The 25,260-nt window shown below is 37.9% G+C and overlaps 1 protein-coding gene across 4 annotated transcripts; it reads left to right on the top strand.

Annotated features, from left to right (window-relative positions):
- Nucleotides 1-25,260, top strand: SERAC1 (serine active site containing 1). Of its 4 annotated transcripts, XM_041470043.1 has the most exons (18): nt 23-65; nt 2,352-2,443; nt 2,971-3,107; nt 3,816-3,852; nt 4,164-4,300; nt 4,631-4,720; nt 5,644-5,775; nt 7,313-7,434; nt 9,534-9,662; nt 11,014-11,127; nt 12,515-12,677; nt 14,863-15,013; nt 15,800-15,941; nt 16,726-16,826; nt 19,809-19,906; nt 20,448-20,630; nt 20,993-21,136; nt 23,015-25,260. In XM_041470043.1, the coding sequence occupies exons 3-18, from the start codon at nt 3,008-3,010 to the stop codon at nt 23,143-23,145; spliced, it is 1,974 nt and encodes a 657-aa protein (XP_041325977.1). In that variant the 5' UTR covers nt 23-65; nt 2,352-2,443; nt 2,971-3,007; the 3' UTR covers nt 23,146-25,260. The 4 variants fall into 4 exon arrangements, with proteins under 4 accessions (XP_041325976.1, XP_041325977.1, XP_041325979.1 ...); XM_041470042.1 differs by lacking the exon at nt 2,971-3,107 and having other exon boundaries at nt 1-65; XM_041470045.1 differs by lacking the exons at nt 23-65; nt 2,971-3,107 and adding an exon at nt 583-1,077.

Here is a 25,260-nt window from a genome sequence, read left to right as displayed (position 1 = left end):
CCGGCGGCGCGATGGCGTCACGCGGCGCGCGGGGGCCGCCGCTGGGAGCTCGGCGCAGGCGGAAGGTGGGAGCGGCGGCCTGGGCGGGGGGCGCGGGGATGGCGGGCGGCGCTGGACGGGCGGGCTGGGTCAGGGTAGCGCAGTGCGCTGCTTCTCCCCGTTGGAAAGAGGCACAGAGCCACCCCAGCCTGGCTCCTTGCCCGTTTACGTGTTGCATCGCTTAAAGTTGGGCTTGCGGTGGTGTTTTTGTCTTTTTTTCCAGTGCGCCCCAGCTGCGCAGTCGCGGGGCGGGTAGGTGGGGACCGCACCCCGGTGCGGGACGGGGCTCGGAGCTGCCTGGGCCAGCTGTGGAGCGGTGCGAAATGGGTCCTTTTGCGTTATGTTTGTATGTGCCTAAGCACGAAAAGCTGAGCGTGAGCCGGCAGTGCGCGCTCGCAGCCCCGAGAGCAACCGGCTGGAGCGGGCGGCGCGTCCAGGGCGGCGATTGTGCCCCCTCCTCCGCCCTGGTGAGGCCTCACCTGGGCTGCCCAACATCACAAGGACACGGAGCTGCTAGAGCAAGGCTGGAGATGGGCCACGGAGTTGCTAAGAGGGCTGGAGCGCTTCCCCTGTGAAAGCAGGGCGAGGAAGTTTGGGCGGCTCAGCCTAGAGATGAGAAGGTTGCGTGGAGACCCCAGGGCAGCCTTCCCTGTCTGGAGGGTCCTGCAGGGAAGTCAGAGAGGGACACTTAATCAGGAAGAAGGAGTAATGGGTGCAAATGAAAAGGGGAGACGTTTAGATTAGCTATTTTGAAAGAAATTCTTGAGTGTGCAGGTGGTGAGACACTGAAACAGATTTCTCAGGAAGGTTGTGGATGCCCCAACCTTGGAAGTGTTCAAGGCCAGGCTGGAAAAGGCCGTGATCAACATGGTCTGGTGGGAGTTCCCCTGCCCATGGCAGGGGTGTTGGGATTAGGTGATCTTTAAGGTCCATTCCAGACCCTTAACGTTTGATGATTTGATGCTTGCCCTCGGACCTGAACAGGAGCTCCTGGCAACAGAGGAGCGGTGCTCACTTCGTCCTCCTTCGTGTTTGCAGGTGCATGTTTTAAATTTTAGTAATTGTGGCACTTGCTGTCACTGAACAACATGTTTATTTCAGACTGTGGTTAGAGAGAGGAGTAAATGTGAGTACTGTGACTCTGTGAGTAAAGGTGGTAAGGAGCTGTCATGAGATGGGGTTTGGAGGCAGGAGAGGTGTCTCTAGAGGACTGGTGATCAAAGTCTTAAAAGTGTTTCACAGTGTGGTGTACTCTGTTGAAGTGAAATGATAAACAATGTTGAAATGACAGAAGTCAAAAAGCAGTCTGCAGTGATTTTGACAGTGCTGGGGTAATGCTGTTGTTTTTCAAAAATCTCCCAAACACAAGCAAGAGAGAAGAGAAAAATCAAAACTTTTGGGGAAATAAGAAAAGAGGGAAGACATGTTAAAAGAAGGACACAAAAAGAGTCCCCTTGTTCAGAGCTGTTGGACACTGACGATAAAAGTGATATAAACACTTTGCTTGGTCTGCAGAGATTACCTTAAATTCAAGGAGACTATCAGGCTTCCATATTTCAACATCAGGTTTACACATGTGATATTTTATCGTTTTGGGTTAATTGTGATTACGGTAACAGAGATCTAATTTGACAAGAATTCGATTTGTATGTGGGAGATACCGGTGTGTTTTTCATCACTATAGACACATTAACTCAATATTTCAGTTAGTACAATTGCACCAATGCAGACACTAAAATTTCACTTAGAAGATAGGAGTTTCATGTTACTTCTGCACTGTATGCAAAAAGTGTTAGTTTTGGGTTTTTTTTTTTTAATGTAGTAGTTCCTTAAGTCTTGTTAGTCAAAATAAAAGACTTACTTGCCAACACAATAAATTATGAACTTTTAAAAGGGGTTGGTTACTGAGTTGTATTAATGCCTGTGTCATACTGGGTAATGTCTTGATGGAGATAGGACCATATCTGGTATTTAGGGAAGAGTGACTAAGAAGTAGGAAAGGAAACCTAGACACAGAGAAGTTAATTGGAGATACGTAGTCACTAAAATCAACAGTAACATAATTGATTAAAAACTGCTTTAAACTTTTCTTATAATTGAAATTCAGCCCATTATTTAGCCCATAAATTGAGAAATTTATAGAGTTCTTTAATTGGAGTGCTTTTTATGGAGCAAAATGACATAAACATGGTTTATTGTGACCTTTACCATCATGACCTTTGCTGTAAAAAGACAGGAAAAAAATGCTACAGGATTTCTGCTGTAATTCTCAAATCAATCATTACTTTTTTTCTTTCCCCCTCAATATGCAGAATGTCAGTGGCTGCTTACTGTGTATTTTGCTACAGAAAAATAGGAACTTCTGGTCCAGCCACAAAAAAACAACTACCCTGGAATGATATCAGTAAGTACCATTCATTATGTATTGATCTGAAGTGTTAATAAAAAGGAATGACATGACACCATGCATAATTAAAAGCTACTGAAGTTTTAAGCCCTCGAATGCTTAGTGATTAAAAGCTCCTGTTTGTCCCTGCTCTCTGCTTCTGACCTTGCTTTGCGTAGTGATGTGTAATATGACCCCAGCAGATTATCTGGTACAAACACTAGATGAGGGTCTTTCCCTAACTAAATGTGATCTCCTTAAACTATCTTCAATTCCACTAGTATCTGATTTTTTTTTTTGTAATCTCTAGAGCCATTCTTTATTCACTGTTTACATTCATAAACAGTGACTAAAGCTTGTTTCTATTCTTTCTTTTCCTTATTTACGTCAAGCTCAGGTAAGTCTCTGTTTTCTTTGGTGTCTTCAACATATAATGACAATTCTTATAATTCTGAAATTTATTTCTGGGCATTAAAGATAGGATATTTCAATTTCTGCTGTACAGGAAGCATTGCATTTTTTTCTTTCTCAAACTTCTCTGCCAGTTATTTCTTCAACATGTAGCTGCTGCCTCTTGTCTGCATGCAAAATTCTTACGGCCTCACAAAGATGGAAGCTGGTAGCAGTGGTTGTGGGGCAAATCTCCCAATTCATGCTGAGGAAAAGAAATTATTCATGATAGGTGAGATGTGTTACATTGGGTTTGCTGCTGCTGGTAATGATTAGAGTTTCTCTGTATAGAGATCCTTATATACAGATAATCAGATCAACTTTGTAGCTACAAAGTAGCTGAAATCTGGAAGGAATAATTTTGTTTAAAAGGCAAATTGTTGCAAGTAGCATGTATTTATTATCTGTTTGCTTTATAAATTAGGTTCAATTGAACTATTTTTTTTTTAAATATAATTCAATTGAATCAGTATTTGCTCATGGAGACTCTGCAGGACTTTTCAAAAAAACATGCATAGTCCTATATGTAATAATATACACTGAAGAAATAGCTGCAACATTTAAGAAAAAGTTAACTCCTTAAAATTATTTGGAGTTCCAAATCACTGCTAATGTTACAGGCAGAGAAAGTTAACTGTTGATTCTGGTAGCTGAGCAGTGCATGCAATTGAGAGGTAGCAATATTCAAAGTAAATAGCACTGGCAGGATACATGTTTTATCATCTTGCTTAGGAGAGCAGGAAATCTGAATCAAGTAATGTTTTCTCCAGTTGTAAATTTTGGTTAATAATTTCTTGAAAGCTAGAGAACAATGGACATTTTTTTTAAAGCTTTTTCTTAATGGTTGGTATTCCTACTGTCTGATAATCAAATGGTAGCTGTGTTTATATTGAGGTGATGCACACGACTTTGTTTGACATTTGGTTTTGATTTTTTCAAGGAAAAATTGCAAAGGTAACTGGATCACTTATACTAGGGTAAGTTGTAACTAATGAGCATATATGTAACTTGTGGATACAGTTAAAATTTTAATATGTGTATCTTTCAAAAGATGTGATAATATTAGGGGACATTAGACATGGTAGAATATAGTCTTGAAGCACAGTTTCTGATAGTTAAAGTTTTTTCAAGTATTTTATAGCCTTTTCTCTACTTTGCTAAATTAAAATAATCTACAGACTATTATTTATTTTGTAAATTCTCTATGATTTATGCCAATGCGATTGCTATATTTTTATTGTGTTGTTGTAGTTGATATTCATATGCAGCTTTTTTTTTTTCTTTAAAGAGGCTTTGTATTCATTACATATGAAGTCCTGTCCTTAAATAAGTTACTGCAAATCGATACTCAAGCTCTACATCAAGAAAAACTTAAATCCTATGTATATGTACGTACAGCTTCTCTAAGTCCAAGTGAATATCAAGGTAAGATGCATAATTGTTTGAGTTCTGAAAACAGAATTCTAATAGAATACAATGTTTCTGGAAATCATCCTTATATAACAAGTAAAGTTTATTTCCTTAAGTCTGTTACCAAGAGATGTCACCAAATTTATTTTAAGCTGCTGACTGGTTTGGGTTTTTTTTTTTTTTTGAGATAGTTCTTTCTATACATGGTTCTCTATATATCAAATAATTCTCTTTATACAGTGTCTATATGTATATGTGTGTGTATTTCTTTTTCCATATATCTGTGAAAAGTGAGATGAGAGAACTGTCTTTCAGACTTCCAGTAATATAAAAATACTCTTGTAGGGTTTACATACAAAGCCAGAAAAGAAATTCATAAAGCAGTGAGGAGAATTCTAGAAACAGAAGCTAAAATCTTCCGGAGACCTTTTAACGGTAGGTATCAAAAGCAGGACTTATCTATGATTTTTATTTTTTAATAGTAAGAAGTAGGGCAGTTAGGAAGTAAAACATTTTTTTCTTACAAAGTTAACACATTATTTTGTTCTTGAAACAGTGATAATATAGCTTACAATTTCTATATTTATATGGATTATCAGTCAGTCGTCTATTTTCTGTGTACTAAAACAATTTATTTTCTTAAAGTAAATGAAACTGATGGTTAAGAGGAGATTTGAGGGTTGTTTTTTTCCTTGTTCTAGAAGATATTTAAAAGTTAAGATACCAAGTTAATATTTGATATCATTTTTATGTAAAAAAGGTGTTCGTGGGATGAAATACTCTCAAAGTCTCATTTTAGAAAAGTATGTATGCTTTCATCAAATTGACAGCATTAACCGAAAGCAGCACAGTTTTTTGGATCTTTGAATACTTTTTCAAATAATTTTGAACAAGAATTTCCATTTGTATCAGAAACTGTGCTCCTGAGGCATGCTGTCTATTCTCATTTAACTCTCTCTTAAATGATTATAGCAATGTGCATCTCCACTGTCATCTTATGAAATTAATTCTTCAAGGTCAGAACCTCAAGGGTTACTAATAACTTGCAGCTTCTGCTGGTAATTCTGGTTGGTAAGTGCCAGCCAGGGGTTGTGTGTGTTACGTAGATACATGAAATAACTACTTGGTGCCACTAAAATGAGACAAACTCACCATTTTAGGATCAGCATTTCACTGATGTCATTCTGTCCTTGTTCATTGTACTAATTTAAGGTTAAAATGTTACACTCTAAATTACTGTGAACAAGTAATACTCAAATATTAAAAAACAGCGTATTTCCATACTCCACAAATAGAAACATGGGTGGTTGAAATGCTCATTAATAATAACTTGGATTTCATTTGTTTCCTGGTCAAAGAACAATTCAGTACATTTGATGGAGAAGATCATGAGTGTGCCTTATGGCTTCTCTTAAAGAGAAGTCAGTCAGAAGACAAAGCGATCCGACTGCAGGCTGTGCAAGACCTGGCAAGCAACAGTCACTGGCATGGTAATGTATGCTGATGTAGCCTAATTTGTCCCAGAAATTCCACAGAGTCTCAGTTAGCTGTTCCAAGTTTGCAGATAACATGAAGAAAAGCTAGTAGGTGCAAGAAGCATAAATATGCTCTGAAACTTGGTCTAAAATGTGGGGGAATTATTTACATTTCAAGTAGCTGTTCTTTCCCAATACCCTGACACAGTGCAAGTGTTTGCAGTGCAGGCATCTCTCTGTTTCCCCACCAGAGGATTGTAACCATTGCTGTGGCATGGAGAGCAGTTCATGCTCTTTAGTTCCTTGGATTTTCTGTTGGGATTGCTAATGCAGTCACAAGTTTTGGCAGTGATTTATTTTTTTATAAGCCTCTGTAGGAGTGAGTTTAAGGCCCTTGGTTAAGTTAATAAAAATTGGTTAGGGGCTGATAGGTAGTAATGACAAACCAGAGGTAGAGGGCTTGTATGTACAAGCATTATCTGTAAGCCATTTTTTGTCCTAGTTATTATTTAATAAGTTCTCCCTCTTGCTCTGGCAGCAAATACCCTTGAAACCCCAAGTAAAGGGGAGGTGTGTGTATGTGTATTTGTGTTCCCTCCTCTCCCCTCCATCACCAGGCTACATCAACTAGGTGACATTCCATTTTGGACTCTCATTTTTGATAATTTAGTCAGTTGTGGCTCTCACTTTTCCAGTGCAATTCCACGCTGTGGGATTTATCTTGTTTCAAATTGCCTTTTTAAAATGCTAAATAATTTCCACAGGGAATTTACACCAGCAAAGTGTGTTTGAAAATGTTTGAAAGCTAGGATGTACCAAAACTGAGCTTTGTCCTTTGTAGATGAATGCTGTTAGCAGGTGATTTCAGACCACAAGATATCCAGTATCAGGAATTTAGTTGCCTTTTGTTATCTCTCTTTCTCTGTAGTGCTCATTGTTGTAGTATTTGGACATTTCACAAACACTGATTATTCTTGCCGACTGCCTCATGAGGGAAACAGGCTTTTTTTAAACCTGATGCTTCAAAACCAAGTCAAGAAAGTTTAGGACTGAAAGTATGTGCTGATTTTTCACAACTAGGACCAAAGTGTTCAGCTCCAGTGAGTTCAGTTTGCAGGTATAAATTGCCTCAACCAAAGGAAAAGTGTTGCCAATCTATGACTGTAAAAAGTATCTTTTAAATTGTTTGTCAGTTTTGTTCTAGAATTGTATAACAGTAACAGGAATAGAAGCAAATTTTTGTAGAAAAAAGTGTTGATCCACTTCAAGACTTTATTTTCTTTTCCTTCAGTTTGCCACTAAATCAAACTGGCCTATAATGAACAGTTAGTGTCCAGGTGTATTTCAGCTCAGTGTAGTGCTCGTCTAACATCTGCAGTTTTTAACTTTTGGAATTTGTGGTTAGAAAATCAAAGGGTTTTTCTAAGTAGACTGCAGAGAGATGGTTCTTCTTTTCAAGTATATTTACAAAGTAGATCACAAACTACATTTAAAACAAAATTAAGTATATAAGGGTAGTTTTAACTCTAACATTGAAATTCTTGTACAACAGATTATCAGTATGTCACAGTTGCTCAAACCTGTGATCAAAGGACTGCTATAGGTTTGGCTCGTTCCAAAGATGTTGACCTTCGTTTTTTCCTGCCTCCACCACCATTGCCAAAAATAAAGACTGTAAGTAAAGGAAGAGTAAGTATTAGATAATTCTTAGTTGCTTACTTCTTTTTTTTGTTGTTAACTTTTGTTGAAAGTGAAGTTCTTCTAAAGAAACTGACTAGTAGTAAAATACCAAAATACAAAACTGTAATATGTGATACACTTTTGGGGTATATCTTCATTAGGGAGTAGCATGATGGAAAGAAATAAGGTTGGAAGTATTGATCAATTATTATTCTTGGACTGTTATCCGCATGACATATTTACAAGCAGTGAAGTCTGAGCCAGTTACCAGTCTGACAGACACACTGGTTGTCTCTATCCAGTGGTCAATGTGAAGAAATCATCCTGGATTGCCTTGTTGGCACTGACAGAATCCTTCACACAGAGCATGCTCCTGGAGGCCTTTTGTCTCCTCAGCAGTACTGTGGTGCTCTGCTGTAGGCCCACCTCTTCACTGTCAGCTTTTGGGTGCCAGCAGATCCTTATTAAATAAATTTGGCCTTGCTTTTTTTTTTTTTTTTTTTTTTTTTAAAGTTAGTTTTAAGCTTAACACATTTTAAATGTGTGTGTATTTATTATATATATTATGGTCTGAGGACTCATGTCAGCAGCTTCTTCCATAAACAGAACTGGCATATGAAGTATAGTATTCAAGGTGTTTTGGACTGCTAATAGAATGAAGAGGGGCAGAAGGCCCTGTCAGAAAATACCTGTGTATCTTAACCAACAGAACTCTGAATATCAGCTTTGATTGGGTGTGGTATTCTCAGTCTTTGCTTTTTTGCCTTTGTAACATTATGTGATAGAGGATCTGTTCCAGTCAGTCCTTAAATACTAGGTTACACTGGTATGTGGTTATGGATATATTTTTACAGCAGTGTGATTGCTAGGTGATTGAAGCTAAGAGTTGCCAATCTGCTGCTTAGGAAGTTGAATCAAATCATTGTGGCAACTCTACCCAAGTAAGTCTCCATCTCTGATTTTATCAAAGAATTAGAATAACAGCAAGTTCAGTGATGGTGGGCAAATAAAATTACTTGGTTGGATCTATCAATCAATATATCAATATATCAATCAATATATCAATATATGTTAAATGAATACTTATATTAGTTTTTCAGACCAAACATTAAAAGAAATATGTTTTATTTTTTACTAATAATTTATACATTCATTTTAATGGAGCAGCACCAAAAGCACAGCATCACAAGTTGGTGGATGAGGAAGGTGATTGTCCCACTCTGCTCTGCACTGGTGTGGCCTCGCCTTGAGCACTGTGTGCAGTTTTGGGCACTACAGTATAAAAAGTATATTAGACTATTAGAGGAGTGTCCAAAGGAGGGCAAAGATGGTGGATGGCCTTGAGGGGAAACCACATGAGGAGTGGCTGAGGTCACTTGCTGTTCAGCCTGGAGGAGACTGAAGGGAGACCATTGCAGTCACAACTTCCTCGTGAGGGGAAGCTGAGAGGCAGACACTGATCTCTTCACTCTGGCAACCAGTGACAGCTCCTGGGGGAATGGCCTGAAGCTCTGTCAGGGGAGGTTTAGGTTGGATATCAGGAAAAGTTTTTCACCCAGAGGGTGGTTGAGCACTGGAACAGGCTCCCCAGGGAAGTGGTCGTGGCCCCAGGCCTGACAGAACTCAAGCAGCTTTTGGACAATGCTCTCAGGCACATGGTGTGATTCTTGGGATGGTCTTGTGCAGGACCATAAGTTGGACTTGTATGATGCTTGTGGGTCACTTGCAACTCTGAGTATTTTATGATTCTATGAGAATTTCTATGTAGTTAAGGGTGAACTTTTAAGTTTCCTCTGCCAAGGAGGAGCTGGTTTTTATTCTGCTCTTTGGAACAATTAGAATAATATCACCAAAATATGAAATGTAAAGCTTGCTTTTTATCATTTATTTGGTGGTTTTGTAATTATCAGTTTCCAAAGTCTTTACAGATAAAACTATTAAACTGAAGTTACAAAGTACTTAAGTCCGAGGTTCATATTTTATGGCCTCATTAGTATGGCTGATTCCATTATTTCAAATATTTCTCTCTTCTGCATTTCACTTCATGCTTTGAACAAAATAACCTAAAAGCTGTTCATGCTTACTTCTCACAGGACTATCCCATAGAAGATGAACTTCGCTTGTTGTTGGTATCTTTACCTCAGACTGGTCTTGATCCATGTGTCCAGTACTTCACATCTCTTGCATTACGTGAAAGTAGCCAGACTCTTGCTGCACAAAGGGTGAGTTTCCATCTGCAGAACAGAACTGTTTGGGCTCTTTGTTGCTGCAGAGCTCAAAGATACAAATCTTTTTCTATATTTTTATCATTGTAAGAGGATACAGAGAAATACATTGTAAGAGAAATACAGAACATGAGTAGAACATGAGCAAAATCTCTTGTAAATACAGTCTGTCTGCTTGAAAGCTTGTTTGTATTTCCCAGCTGTGCTAGTTGAAAGGTGTAGTTAAAGATTATATCTTACAAGCCTTCCCATTAAGCAGACATTGCAACACTCTGTCCAAAATATTCTTTCCCCTTGTAGTGCTCATAAAATGATTTTTCACATTTCATCTTACTGTTGTTTGAATGTTCTTATACTGATGAGATTATTAAACCTCACTTAAGTCTCTAGTAAAATGGCAGGTTGTTAGCACACCTTAAATAGTAAACTCTGTTACATCACATGGAAGTGCCTCTTTGAAATAGGTCCCTGTTACTAAACCAGAATTGCAGTAGTCTGTGGTTTGTTTGGACCTGGATCTAGGAATTCTCCAACTGTGTCTGTGCAACAACTTCTTAAGTGGCTTTAGGAATGTCATTTAAAGTGCCATTATTGTTTAAAAATAATATTTATGTCAGTTTCATCCACTCAGTCTTGTGAATTTAAAAGTTCTGACTTCCTTAATCAGTGATTGTTATTTTTTATAAGATGCAATAACAAAAATGAATGTCATTTTAATAACAATGCTTGTCAGTCTTGGTTTAGAGTTTCCAGAGTGCAATAACTCTTTATTTTCTATGGCAGAGTTATGTGTGCTATTTTTACACTATCACTGCTTTACTGTTTTCACAGCCAGAGCTCGTGCTACAAAGGGAGCTTTGGTAAGACATCACACTTGGAAGTATTTTGATTTTTATCAAGGTTATGTTGGTCTTTCTGCTGCGTGATTGAGAGACTGGTCTTCTGAGGCTGAGCCACATATTGAAGACCTTTCTTCCTCCTCTTCTAAGTTTTGCAAGTCTAGAGTTATGCTGATTCTTGCTTTTTTATGCTTAAGCAAATGATCTTAAAAGATGACATTCATTAACAAAATGAAAATACTAGATTTTTCCCCCTTTATTGTATGTTTTGAAGTTAATAGACTAAGGAAACTACACACTGAAAATCTAGTTAATATTTCCAGTTAAAAATAGTAAATACTTTTATGATGTACTGTTGTGTAATTTGTACATTTTGAGAAGTGCATGCATGCTGTGCACTCTTTAAAGCAATTTCTATAGATCATTACACACTTAACATTCTAGATTAGAAATTCTTTTTTATGTAGCCATTTGGAATGTGTTACTATTTTTATGTTTTTTCATTTCAGGGAGGCTTATGGTGTTTTGGAGGAAATGGACTTCCATATTGTGAGACATTGGGTAAAATCCCTTCAGAGACAGTGGAACTCTTTTGCTTGCAGGCTTTAGTACAGCATTCTAAGGTAATTTTTCTTTAAACTATAACTGAAAAGCTACATTTATGGACATTCCTCTCTAATGCACTCTCATGTATTGGGAAGGAGTTGCCATTTCCTTGTCTGCTACCCTGTTCTCCTTCTGTAAGAATGTTTAAACAAATGAGATGGGTGTGAAATGAACACATTCCTGTAACAAATTAGGGTTTTTTCTCATGAGGAAGTGCATGTAAGTTCTGTTGTTTCTAATTCACGCTTACAAATTCCCCTGTACTATGCCTGTATGTATCTTTGAAGAGGTAAAAGGGTGGCTCTGAGGATGTAATGCCAGGTTTTCACAAAGAGTGTAAGTTCTGTTGTTTCTAATTCAAATTCCTTACAAATTCCCCTGTACTGTGCCTGTATGTATCTTTGAAGAGGTAAAAGGGTGGCTCTGAGGATGTAATGCCAGGTTTTCACAAAGAAAAATAGTGTCATGAATTCACTCTAATCAGAAACCAAAACAGAATGCAAACCTTACCCATACACAAAGGTATTCTTTGGGCAGAATATTGCACAGCAAGCAGCTAATACAGTGACCTTCCCAGGACCAGTCTGCTTTTTGTAGACACAGATGAGGAGTATGGAAGACATTTTATGACAGTGTTGCTTCTTGTTTCCTATTGCTACATTCTTCTGTGTACACTTAATTGTTCAGAAGCCTAGAACGCTGAAAAACAGTGTTGAGAACATCAAATGGTTACTGATAGTTGGGATGGATGAAGTGCAGCTTCCTGGTATTCTTTTCACATCTTCCATATACATAGAAATTCTGATTTTGTCTGGAATTTGTTATATTCTAGATTTTCGGTTTAAGCAGGTTGTGACTGTACTCATTCCAAATGCCTGTTGAAAGCCACAGGCTTGAGGATATCAGCAGTTCCAAAGCTACGCTGCATATTCATCTGGACTATATTGTTTCTCTTAGGATCAGTAATGATAGCAGTACTATTTGGAATGTAAAACATCTTTTTTGTTTTGAAGAGAAGGAATTAAAATGATGGACATGTGGCTGTGGTTGAGATAGTGCTTTAGCAAATACAGACAATTGACCTGTTCAGACTCTCGAAATTGAGTTGAAATTTGATCGCCAAGTGGAGACCATTTCATCCCTCTCAGACATGAGGAAGGGTAGAGAGGTGGTACTTGGAGATTTTCAAGTTGTCAATTCATAGGAATTATGCATTTTGCATATTAAAACATCTATTTCCTCTTCAAATATAGCATAATAAATTCTAGATTAATATAATTTCCATGCAACAGGGGCTGTGTTATACCTGCTTCTTAAAACTTCCTAATTTATGAATTAACAGCATCTAAAAAACCTTTTGCAGAACATCTATTTATTGTCACTGTATTTACTTTGTAATGCCAGATTTCTTCTCACTGTGATAAAATTGAAGCTAAAGGAGGCCTCCAGCTACTGCAGAGGATATATCAGCTACGTAAAGATTCAGCCAAGATACAGAGGAACATAATCCGCATTATTGGGAACATGGCTTTGGATGAACGTCTTCACTCATCCATAGTACGTGCAGGTAAAAGGAAAGCTGTCTCAGTGGTAGATTTCTATTCTAGAAATTTCAGATAAAGAAATAAAATAAATAAATAGAAAATGTCAATATGCAGTTTTATAAATCCAAGCTGATGTCTGATATCAAATACAGTGTGCATTTGTACACAGAGGAGAAGTAGCAAAGGCACAGGAAAAGATGGTGAGGGTGATTAAAAATTTGCAGTGGCTGTGATATGAAGCACAAATAACTAGACTGAGACACTTAGCATGGAAAAAGCAACTGAAAGAGAATGTGATGGAGATTTGTAAAATTCTCTTCACTGGTAAAGAGGGAATGGTCATCTGCTGTTTGTTGTAATGCCAGACCAAAGGTTCTTGCACATTAATTATAAAGAGACAGAACAAATAAATAGTGTTTTCCATATATTACATGACCAAAATAAAACTTGGCTACAAAACATTACGGTAGTTGAAGACTCACAAAGCTTCAAAGAGTGATGAGACACATTCATGAAATGAAAAATCCATAAAGTTCTACAAATGGAAACAAAGTTGACTGCAGAAGATCTGACAGTATAGACTAGAATCAGAGCTGTATAATTGTCCTTTTATTGCTCTGTTATATTGGTCTGCAGCTTCCCTACTGCTCACTTCTAAAGAAAGGCAACTGGACATAAAGGCCTTTGTCCTGGACTCTAACACCGTTCTTCAATTCTTATAATTGTTGAAACCATATATATAGAAGAGATTGATTCACTGTCTAAAATTCCTTTTGTACTGAGAGCTCTGTCCCAGGGAGCTGCTGACTCCTGTTTCAAACTCCAGAGATGAGCAGTCAGATACTGCTAGTCCAGAGTTGATAAAGCTTCTCTTTTATTGCTGGATGATGCATAAGAAGAAAGAACCTCTAAGGCTCTTGCTTTTGCAAAAACTGCTGGCATGGGAAGAAGAAAAATGTGTAGTGCATTACTGTGATGGGGTGTCTGGGGGCAGAACACTTATTTTTGATTCTGAACAGTTATTTTTGACTCTTCATCTTGACTCATTTAAGAGAAGTGCAAAACCAGAGACCAAGTTAGTTTTAGTCAGAATGTCTTGGCAGTCTTCCATTGTGTTTGGAGAACTGAAAGTAGACTTTAGATAGTATTCTTCTTAAGTACAACTTTCATAGTGGTCAGCATCAATTCTGCTTAGAAACATAGTTTAAATACATTATTCTTAAATAAAGATTACAGTCCTCAAAGGTCCTAGTAGTTTTGTTAGTTTAAGGCAAAACTCAAATGTCAATTTGCTCTTTTCCTCAGTCTACAGTAAATGATTTTGAATTAGCAGCTTCCTGGCTATACTAGTAGCAACATAATGTACATGGTTTTGAAACAATGCTCACGAAGTAAATTCCCAGGTTTTATTTATGGACTTGACTGTAATGTAACTTTGATTTATAGGCTGTTTTTGCTAGCAACAAGATTTATCAGGATTTTGAAGAAACCTGTGCATATACACATAAAAGATATTCCTTCACATTTCTCAGCATCTATGAAAATTCCCATCCATGTTTGAGAAAATTTTACACCTCAGTTAGAGTATCATAAAGTGTTTGTAAGTCATAGTATCTTTGACTTAAAATTTTATTGAGGATTGTATCCAATTTAATTGTCTTATGTTTCTAATGTGTAAACAGTATACAAATTTTAGAATGGAAAAGATATTTTAATCACATAGAGAGTTAGAGTTTTTCTTATGCTAGATTTTAAAATTAGAAATTATTGTACTTTCACAGCAAGCATCGATTTTTTTGCCTGCCATTGCTCCTGTAGGTTGTTTTCTCTGCCTTTCTTATGCTTTAAGCTTCATTGTCTCCATCTTTCTGGCATTTTACCTGCAAAAAGAGATTTGAGATCTGTCCTTGCTACAGCTGTACTGACTTGCTAATACACTTTCTTTTTCTTCTGAGAAGGATTTCTTCTTCAGATCATAAAATAAATGGTAGTAAAATATATCTGAATTTTTGAATTTAGGAGATTCCACTTACTTAGCCTTGACTTTCCTGAGATAAAGAGTAGATTGAAATAATTTATTTTGACGTTGCCATTCTTAAGTTTTAACATCTATTTTCAGATGTATGGTTTGATGGTTGGTGTTTCTGAATTCTGTTGTTCAGATGATACTTCTATTAGTTGACCTGCCTCTTCCTTTTCTCAATGTAGGTTGGGTTTCTGTACTTGCTGAAGTAATGAAATCCCCACACATCATTCAGTCTTCTCATGCATCCAGAGCTTTGGCTAATCTAGACAGGGACATGGTGAAAGAAAAATATCCAGATGGTGTTTATGTCTTGCATCCACAATATCGTAGCAGGTAAAGTAGAAGGAGTCATTGTACATGCTGGAGTTACTTGTTCTGTTCTGTTACAAAACTTTGGAAGAGCTGGCATCAGAGTGCTGCTGTACTGATGTTACCTCGCCTCTCCTGTTCTTTGGTGGGTTGAAAGGACTGAATTTAGATTCTCAAGTGGAAGAACAGTAAAAGTGGTTGGAGCAGTCCCTAGGTGTGGACAGAGTATTACTGTAATGTCTGGAAAATCTGAACACCAAACATGAAATTAATTACTGCTTTGTGTGGGTTGCAACTGTTTAACCTTTGCACTTTGACTTGGGATACAGTGCCTTGTAGTTATTCTACTGGCAACCGCACATGTTGGCCTAAGATGCAGTAAATTTGCATCCTCAGTAATAGTGATGGTGTGTCTGGGACTAAAGCAATCTCCAGCATGGGTGTCAGTAGCAACTATTCCCTGGGTCATTGGTGTTACTCTGCTTACAGTGAAGATCTAATGTGATGATAAGGCTGGAGCTACGAAGCCACAGGAACAGTAGCTGGCAGGAAAGGTGTTTTTCATTATAGAAAATTATGATTTGTGAGGTGTGTACTTTCCATACCTCATTTTATATCTTTCTTCTGTGTGCTTCCCTAGTTTTTGTTTTTGTCCGAGTATGCTCTTTGAAATATCATGAAATGTTGTCCGTAAGGTAAGAAGTCACATGTAATGTTAGAAAAAGCATTTTGGCATCCCTTAGGTTAAAAGTTCCAATTTGTTGAAAGAACACATACCACATATCTCAAAATTTCCTTTTGGTTGATCAGCCAGCCTGTCAGAGCAGACATCCTTTTCGTTCATGGTCTTTTGGGAGCAGCGTTTAAAACCTGGCGACAGCAGGACATTGACCGGCGTTTGGATAGAAAGGCCTCAGAAGGGGAAGAGGACTATACTCAGTGCTGGCCAAAGGTAAAGGACAGTAACATTTTCACATGTGGCTGCTGTTTGCTCATTCATTAGAGCTGTCCCGAGCATCTAGAAGGACACTGTCTGGCAGATGCCTTTTTTAATTCAATTACTTGTAGTTCGTTATACAAGTGGCAGTTTCAAGTTCCTGATGATAAATTTTTGTTAATGACTTGTTTGTTGTTCTTGCAAGGAAAAATCCCTGCCAAGTTTTATGTTCTCAACATCGTTCACATGCTAGTGAAAGAGGAAGCAATGGCTGCTTTCCTTATGCTCTTTCTTCTTTTTTTTTTTTTTCTTTTTTTAATGGAATGTTATTGCTGAGGAAGATTTATAGAATAACATTTTAAATTAAGTTCCCTTCCTTACCTAGGTGTCTGAGTACCTTACTTTGTGCAGATTGCTATTTAAGTATTGTTGGTCAATAAGTAATTACTGCTCCAAGCAAACTCTCACTGGTATAGCCACTAAAAGTGTCTCTGAAATTTGAACTGATCAGTCCTGTTGGTAATCTTAGTAACTCGTTGCACCCAGGAGAGGGAGCCAAGAATGCACGCGTTAGAGATGAATCTTTGTTCTTTGCCTGCTTTGTGGCTCAGAAACATCTAGAGTTCATCAGCATGTGATAAAAGAATGATAATCCAGGTGTAACATATATTTGGGGGTTAACTGAAGAGCAAAAGTATTTTTTGATATTGTCCCCATAGTAGCATCTTTTCTCCATTGCTTTCAAGAGTTTAAGTATATCGATTATAAGCTCCTTTGGTTTTGCTTTTCTTTAATTTAGACATGGCTTGCTTCAGACTGTCCTTCCCTTAGAATCATATCTGTGGAGTATGACACCCATTTGAGTGACTGGAAAGCAAAATGTCCTGTTGAGGCTCAAAGGTAAGAAATGCAGCATATGCAGTTTGGAGGAGAGGGCAGGACATAGACCTGTAAAGCTGATCCTTAGGATTACCTACTGTGAAAGAGAGTCAATTTAACTTTTCCTGATGCTTTGAAAAATCTAATTAGGAAAAATATTAAGTATAGTCATGGTATGCTGAAGTTTTTAGCCTCATGGATAGCCACATGTGGCAATTTCATTAATTCTTACAGTCTATTTTGCTTCATGTTAAGGGAGACACTAAATGATGCTATTAGTTATGAAATTACAACTTTGTCTTAAGGGGTGTCTTTTTTAAATGACACAATAATGCTTCATAAGCACAGTAAAAAAATCACTGTACTGTGGCTTTATACACCTGGTAAAATGAAGCATATATTTTCATAGAATCATCTAGGCTGGAAAAGACCCTTTAGATTATCAAGTACAATCATTAACCCAGCACTGCCAAGGCCACCACAAAACAATGTTCCTAAGTGCCACATCCACATGCCTTTTAAAAGCTTCAGGGAATGGGGACTCAACCACTTCCTGGGAAGACTGTTTCAGAGCATCACAACCCTTTGTTTGATGAAATTTTTCCTGATATCCAACCTAAACCTTCCCTGTTATCTCTTGTCCCTGTCACTGGTTCCCTGGGAGAAGAGGCCAGCTCCCACCCAGTTACACCCTCCTTTCAGGTGGTTGTAGAGAGTGATAAGGTCTTCCCTGGGCATCCTTTGCTCCAGGCCAATCAATCCAGTTCCCTCAGCCTCTCCTCACAGGACTTGTGCTCCAGACCCTTTACTGGCTCCATTGCCCTTCTCTGGAGCTGATGCAGAGCATCAATGTCTTTGTTGTAGTGAGAGGCCCAAAACTGAACACAGGACTTGAGGTACTGCCTCACCAATCCCTTCCCTAGTCCTGCTGGCCACACTATTTCTGATGCAAACATTCTGTTATATTAAAAGAATGTTACTTTGATGATTAAATACAATAACTGTATCTGATTCAATTAGAGTGTAATTGCCCTTGCCAGAGGAATGCTGTTTTTACTGACCTTGAACAGGGTAGGTCAGAGGAAGATGCTGCCACCAAACATGTTGAAAAATAAGAACACTTTGAACCTGTAAAGGTTTTTTGTCTTGAATAGAATTTGGTTATTAGGTTCAGTGATCTTTAAATCAGAATCCTTCAAACATTTGTGCAGATATTTCAGCATGTAACTGGTACTGCAAATTCAACTTGTGTACTGCAGCAGGGGCATGTGCATGGCTGCTTACAGGTTAAGAATCTGAAAATTAATAGTGGTTTTTGTGCAGGGAAGAAAAAAAATTCAACAGGTATAATAGACTGGGAACTTGGTACTTGTTCATTCCCTCCTCTCTCTGGCTATATGAAAGATCAATGCAATTATTGCATTAAGGAAAACATGTAAGCAGGGAGAAAATGAGGAACACATGGCTGTTAATGTGCCTATTTGAAATTAGGCAGAAAAATTACAGTAAGGAGCATGTAGGTGGTTACCTGTGCAGGTCCAAGAAGATTGGAATTGGCTTTAAATTGCAGCAGGGGAAGTTTAGATTGGGTATTAGGAAGAAATTCTTCACTAAAAGCATCGTCAAGCCCTGGAAGAGGTTGCCCAGGGAAGGGTTGAGTCCTGATCCTTGAAGATAATATAAAGACAGGCAGATAAGGCTCTTAGGGACATGGGTTTGTGGTGGACTTGGCTGTCCACCTTGGGCTAGCAGTTGGACTCCATGATCTTACAGGTCTTTTAAACGTAAATGATTCTATGATTCTAAGAAAACTCTTCTTGTGTCTGTCTGGAGTAAGCATGTTAAAAGAAATAAACATAGATTTCCTTTTTCTTTCCCAAAGGTAATATCTTTTTCATTATAATATGGAAAATTACATTACCAGCTATTTATGGTCACCCAACCATAATATTTGATAATTTTATAATTTTATATGGTTAAATAATAAATGAAAGACATTGAAGATTTTTTTAACTAGCAGGAACAATGAGGTCGCAGTAGAAAAACAACCTCAGGTTTGCTCTTAAATGTACAGTCTCATTCACTGTTTCAAAAGTGAATTTTTATGTCTCTGCTAGCCTAGAGCATACTGCTCATCTGAAAAGACACATTTGATTATTCTTTTCATATGTGTTATAAAGCAATTTCTAGTGGGAATGCTGAGACCAATAGAGATGAGGTGAATTATTTTGCACAGTGGTTGCACCCATATCCTGATGTTTTCATTACCCAAGGGCCTTCTGTGTTTGATTCTTGTTACACTGCAAAGAGCAAAGTAAAGTGCAAGTGTTGCACTTTCAAGCTTGGATTGGGCTTTGGCATTGGTTTTGTTTTGGTTCTGCTGTAGATTCATTTTCAAACTTTAATGTGTAGCTTATCCTTTCCAGAGCTCTGTCTTCTTGTTTATAAAATGGAGATGATTATGCTTTCATACTATTCCAGTAGAAAGCATTTGGAGATTGTCTGGCAACTGACACTAGTTGTGATTTTTTAAATGTATTGGTTGATCATGCACTTAGTTTTTAAATTTCTGTACATTGCTCCACCTTTTGAGCATTGTTTAGCAAAGTGTATGAGGTTTGTTCATGTTGCAGGGTGTGCAGTTCATTATGTGTTGATGTTGCTTTCATAGAATAACAACTGTTTTGCTACAATGTGTAAATGAAACTATTTAAAACTCCATAAAACAGCTTGTCAAGAAAACAGAAATGTTTGCTGAGCAAAGTTATAGTAAGACTTTCTAGCAAGAGCAAGAAACTGAATTTAGCTCAGTTCCCATTGTCCTTGTGAAGCGATCCTTACAAAAGTTCTTGGCTTTTTTCAATGTAGAAACAGTAATTAAATAATTAATATTTGTTTACCTAATTCACTTTCCTAATGTGCAGCACTAAAATTTGTTGTGTTTCAACATTGCCTTTTAACCTGTCATGCTCCATTATGCCTGTGTTTGTTTTTTCTTTGCAGGGAATCTATTGCTTTCAGGAGCAGTGAGCTGCTTGACAAGCTCAAAGCTGCTGGGATTGGAGACCGACCTCTGGTGTGGGTATCCCATAGCATGGGTGGTAAGCATGTTGCCTGCTTGATACAAAGCATTTATTTGCATTAAAGATTTCAGAGCAAGCCATTGACCAAATTGAGGTAGAAATGCAATTATTCAAAATGGTTTATTAAAAAAATTGGCAAAGACCTAAAAATGAAAAACAGATGTCTACTTTCTTAATGCATTATAATTAATAGCATATACATTTTGAAAGGATTGTTTTTGCTGTTTGTTCTTACTGTGTTGATTTAAAAACTCAACGAGTTGAAATTCATGTAAATGGAAATCCAGAGGCAAAATTTTCTCCATGATCAGGCATATAGTAAATGTCATTAGCAACACATAAAACAAATCAAAATTGGATTTGCATAATTCATTGACATTTTATATTGATGCCTCCTCAAGCGTGGTTTGGGTTTTTTTCAAGTTAATCTTACATATTTGACAATCTAAGGACTAATCAACCAAGGCAAGAATATGGTTAGTTGTTTCATGGTTAATATAGCATGGTCATTATTTCCCAGTGATTTAAATCCCTACATTAATTCAGCTTCTGTTGCCAGGTCTTCTAGTCAAAAAGATGCTGGTGGATGCTTCCAAGAATCCAGAAATGGATAAAATTGTAAACAACACCAGAGGAATCGTATTTTATAGCGTACCTCACCATGGTTCCCAGCTGGCTGAATATTCTATAAATGCCAGATATCTCCTCTTCCCGTCTGTGGAGGTTAAAGAGCTCAGCAAGGGTAGGTTCACTTTGCTACCATCTAGCAACAGGAACTCTGCTAATCCCTTCTTGGTGCTTTGGGTTTTTTCATTGTGCTGTCAGAGAAAGCTGGGGGAAAACAACAGACCTCCTTTTTATGTTTTGATTTGTGTGTTGAATTATTGCAAGTAATTCCAAGTAGCTGTTTCATTTGGTTGCAGAGGTGAGGGGGAATGAGGGAGTCAGAAGAAATTGTTGCATATGCTAGTTGGGAAAAGGGATTATAAACAAAATGCTGCACCTTTTACTGTCATAGCAATAAAAACATCTCTAGCAATGTAGTCTTGCCAGAAGAGTGCTATAACCTTATAACGCTGCAAAAATTGTGTTGCTCTTCCTTAGATTCTCCCGCCCTTAAAGAGCTGAATGATGACTTCTTGTCTTTTGCCAAAGACAAGAAATTTTCAGTGCTGAGTTTTGCAGAAACCCTACCAACGCACATAGGCAGCATGATAAAACTGCATGTTGTACCTGTGGAGTCAGCAGGTAAGTGAGGAAATAGCCATTTAATTTATTTGATTTGATACATATTGATGTAAGCATCTATAACAAGAAAAGGTGATAAATATTATGGTAAAAACCCTAGAAAAATAAGTCCATTACAGTGTGGGGGTTTTTGTGAGCCTCCCTGCTGAGATCAGAAGCAGCTGCATTTAGATCTTAGAATAGCAGTTGTTTGTTTTGATTTTTTTGAAATCAGAATAAATTCAGAATAAATTCTGAAATCAGAATTTTTTAAAAAAGCAGAGTAGACCCTGGTCTGATGTTGGAGTCCTTTCCTTTGGAATTATGACTAGTTGTGTTTTATCTTTGTATAGGTGGGCTGCATAGTGTTTCAGGTGCTTCTGCAAATTCCAGCTATTTTCTCCTTTAAAAAACTAAGAAAATTAATCAACTGCTAATGGAAGGAAAAAGTCAAAAAGCTGGTTTTCAGTGTTAAGAATCCTTTACCTTCCACATCTCGTGAACTCCAGCTATAGAGTTTGCCTCCTGAAGAGTTTCCTCCATCTTTTTGTCTTTTTTAGGAGAAGGGGAAAACATACATGTTGTTTCCCTTCCTTTTATTTATGTATGCTCAACTTAGAAAACTGATTTAAGCCTTATATTTTCAGTCTTTCTTTTGCACTGCCCAAGGTATCTGTAAAGCCAGAAAACACTGCTTTGGTAGGTTTTAGATCAGACTTTCCACCAGCTAAATCCACTAGCTTGAGTGCAAGGTTAGGTACTCTGAAAAAGGTGGATTATACATCCCTGTTTATCTGAGTCACTATTTAGCAGTCTTTTGCAGCATATCCTCTTGAGCAGCAATGTTTTGCAAAAATGTTGCTGATGCAATTTTATTGGCAAGGACTGAAAAACTGGACCTTTTCTTTATTGTTTAACAAAATAAGGTTAAAAAGAGAGCTGAATAACAGAACCCAAGTGAGTAGTTCACACTTGCAATTTTGTAGCATGTCTCCTCTTCTGGGGGTGACGCTTAGAGCAGCACATGAGTGCTCTTGAAAACCTTTAGAGGGCACATGGCCGGTCTGTAGCAGGCCACTCTGTTCAAAAGACAGGCTGATGAGCAGGCACCTCCCTGTTTCTTGCATGTCTGCTTGGGCACGTGAAAGCAGAGCTTCATCCTGCTCTAGTGTAATTTTTCATGGCTTGAGGTACAGAAGTCAAGGCAAAATGGAGGGTTTCTCTTGCTGATGAATGAATAGACAATAAACTGGAATGTGGCAGTCACAGCGTCCTAACTGCAAAGTTAGTAGTGATGGCTGTCAAGAAAGAATAAATGCTGTAGTGTGCCCAAAATCAGTTGCTGAAAATGGAATATTTGTATTCTACAATTATGCAATATAAATATTTCATTTATCTGGAAATGTGCGTAGTGATTCGCAGCATGTTTCAGGTTCATTGTAGTCCAAATTGTAATGTCCATGTCAAAGTATTTGTGTGAGGGGTATGGGCAATTAGTGGTGATCAGATTCAAGTTACCATGCATTAAACTACATCCCTGATCATATCAGTGCTTAAACCTCAGTCAGGGCTGTGCTGTCAGTAAATGAAGTTTTGTTTCAGCAAAGCTGTCTGTATGGAGAAATGTACACTTGTGTATTTCAAACAAAGACAGCAGAACTCTGACCTGATGGTGTTGTGTGCCAGTGTGGGTTTTGTGGCAGCACAGAGCTCTATCAGGCCATAACTGTGTGTACTGATGCTTTTAGCACATGAAAAAATAATGATGAACAAAGAGTTTTACTGAAGATAGGAGAAGTTGTTCTTGAGAGAGAAATTGCTAATGCAAGATCTTCTTTTCAGTCTAGGTTGTCTTATGAACTCTGGTATGAACTTTTTTTTTTTTTTCCCCTTGTCCAGAAATAGGAATTGGAGACCTTATTCCAGTGGATGTTAATCATCTAAATATTTGCAAGCCAAAGAAGAAGGATGCTTTCCTGTATCAACGTACACTGAAGTTCATTCAGGATGTTTTAGCCCAAGAACTGTGAGATTGAGGTTTTGCCATCCATTCCTGCTTGTGTCCTGTGTTTGGTGTAACACAGAAACTTCTAACATTTGTTAGGGGATCTGTAGAATCACAAGGGTGCTGTGTCAATAGTATCTGCTGCTGAATAATTTCCTGTACATCTTGAACTTTAGACACCTGTCCAATTACTTTCTCAAAATACATTCAAAACAAATACAAACTTGGCAAAAAAAAAAAAAGTGTGTGCCCAGGGTATCTTCTTTTAGCAAAAGAAACCCCAAGCTTGCTTTGAAAGCAGGTAAATATACACCTGGGATAAAGTCTTATAGACAGGATTAGAAACAAATGAGGTGGTTATTTGTTGTGTCAAAGGGCAGAAGCAGCATGTGGCTGCTGCAAAGTTTTGGTTTAATGTCCATGCTAGGGTAGCCTGACTGGAGCCTGAAAAATTACTGTTCAAGAGAATGAAGGTAGCATTTTGGCCTAGTGACCCAGTTTTAGGAGGTTTTGTCATTTGCCTTTTAACACATCGCCCAGATTGGTCAGCAGACACAGCATCTGTTTTTCTGCATGAGAAAGAGACAGGTTGGTAGCTTGCCTTGCTTAGAAAATTGTGGTTGTTTTAGTCTGTTTCTATTAATGAAAACAAAAGAAAAGAAATATTCATCTTCTTGTACATTTCCCTCTTAAGTCTTAGCAACTTGTGAGATTGCTTTCCTTAGGACAGCGTGTATCTGGTCAGACAGGGCAGTTCTGTGCATGTTCACATTGAAGATGTGTTTGATGAGCTCAGCTCTTCTGCTTTGCTCTTGGGACACCCCAAGAAGTTGGTACATTCAAATTCCTGGCTCATGTTACTCATACAGAAAGTTTTCTGTAGCTGATTTAAAGAAGAGCATTGAAAATGCTCGGGTGAAGCACAACAGATGTAGGCCCTGAAAAGAAAGCTAATGCTTAGAGTTTGGAGCTGAGGTAGAAAAAAGTAAAGCAGGAAGAAAATCAGGTGATTGTAAGGCCTCACTGGAAACTACCACAAATGTTTTGGTTTTCTGGGGCCCAAATATATCTGCTGGTGTAAATACAGTGAAAACCAGCAGTGTCTTATTTGAGTTTATGTTTATGTTTAGGATACCCTAACAGTACTGAGAAATCAGTATTTTTAGATTAAAAAATGGCAGTGCACAGTCACTTTTTTGAAGTCTTAGATAATTTGCACTGTGAATAGAAGAAGCCTCATGTTATTGTGGTCTCTTTACTCCCTTTCTTTACACCTGCATCCCTCTCTGAAAACAAACATGGGCTGTGTAAAGCTGTAATGCCTTTGCTGACCATTTGTTAAATAAGTTCTGTATTGATGACAGGCTTGAGGTGTCTCCTCATGTCACTCCTGTGAGATGGATCCAGAATTGGTGTCCTTCAAATGGTGGCTGTGAAAGCTGCCAAGGAGGGGGGATGCTCCTTGCAGTTCTGCATGGGCTTGGTGCTGTGGGCACTGCAGTCCTGCCAGGTCCTGAGAGCAGCCCAGGAGGACACTGCAGCTCAAAATACACTTCTGGAAATTGAGGGAACTGCAAAGGAAAATTCATAAGAGCAGTACAGAGACTGTACAGCACTACACTGGCAAAAAGAGCATTTCGCCCCCCAGCTGAGATGTAGGTGAGAACACTGCATGGCAGTATTTCGTACAGAAAATGTAACAGAAGTGTCTTAATTTCTGAAGAGGTTTATATTTTTTACACTGTGGTTTAGATTTCAGAGTGTAAATATATTAGTACACTTTGTATTCACAGAACAGAGTATGTGGAATTCATGGTGAATAGACAAGACTTCTAATAACTGAATGCTTGTTTCATGTGACAAATCTATTGGTTTTAATAGACTCCTTTGGCTTACACAGATTCAGATCAGTGACATTAAACATTAATCTTAGTAAATGCATCTGTGTTTTGTAACTGGAATTCTTAAGGCAATATTTTCCTTTTTGTAACTGTATTTATATATGTGTAACTTCTAAAACTAATATTTGGTGGGGGGTCGTTGGGTTTGGGTTTTATTTTTTTGGAATATAGTAATAAAATGTGATTTAAAATATGCCTTGGATATGTCACAAAGTGTATTAAAGGTTCATGATCTGTCA

The sequence above is a fragment of the Pyrgilauda ruficollis genome, unplaced genomic scaffold (assembly GCF_017590135.1).
Source record: "Pyrgilauda ruficollis isolate IOZ18807 unplaced genomic scaffold, ASM1759013v1 scaffold24, whole genome shotgun sequence".
NCBI classification, from domain to species: Eukaryota; Metazoa; Chordata; class Aves; order Passeriformes; family Passeridae; genus Pyrgilauda; species Pyrgilauda ruficollis.
The sequence above is the reverse complement of the archived record's forward strand: the minus strand, read 5'-3'. Positions and strand labels throughout refer to the sequence as shown.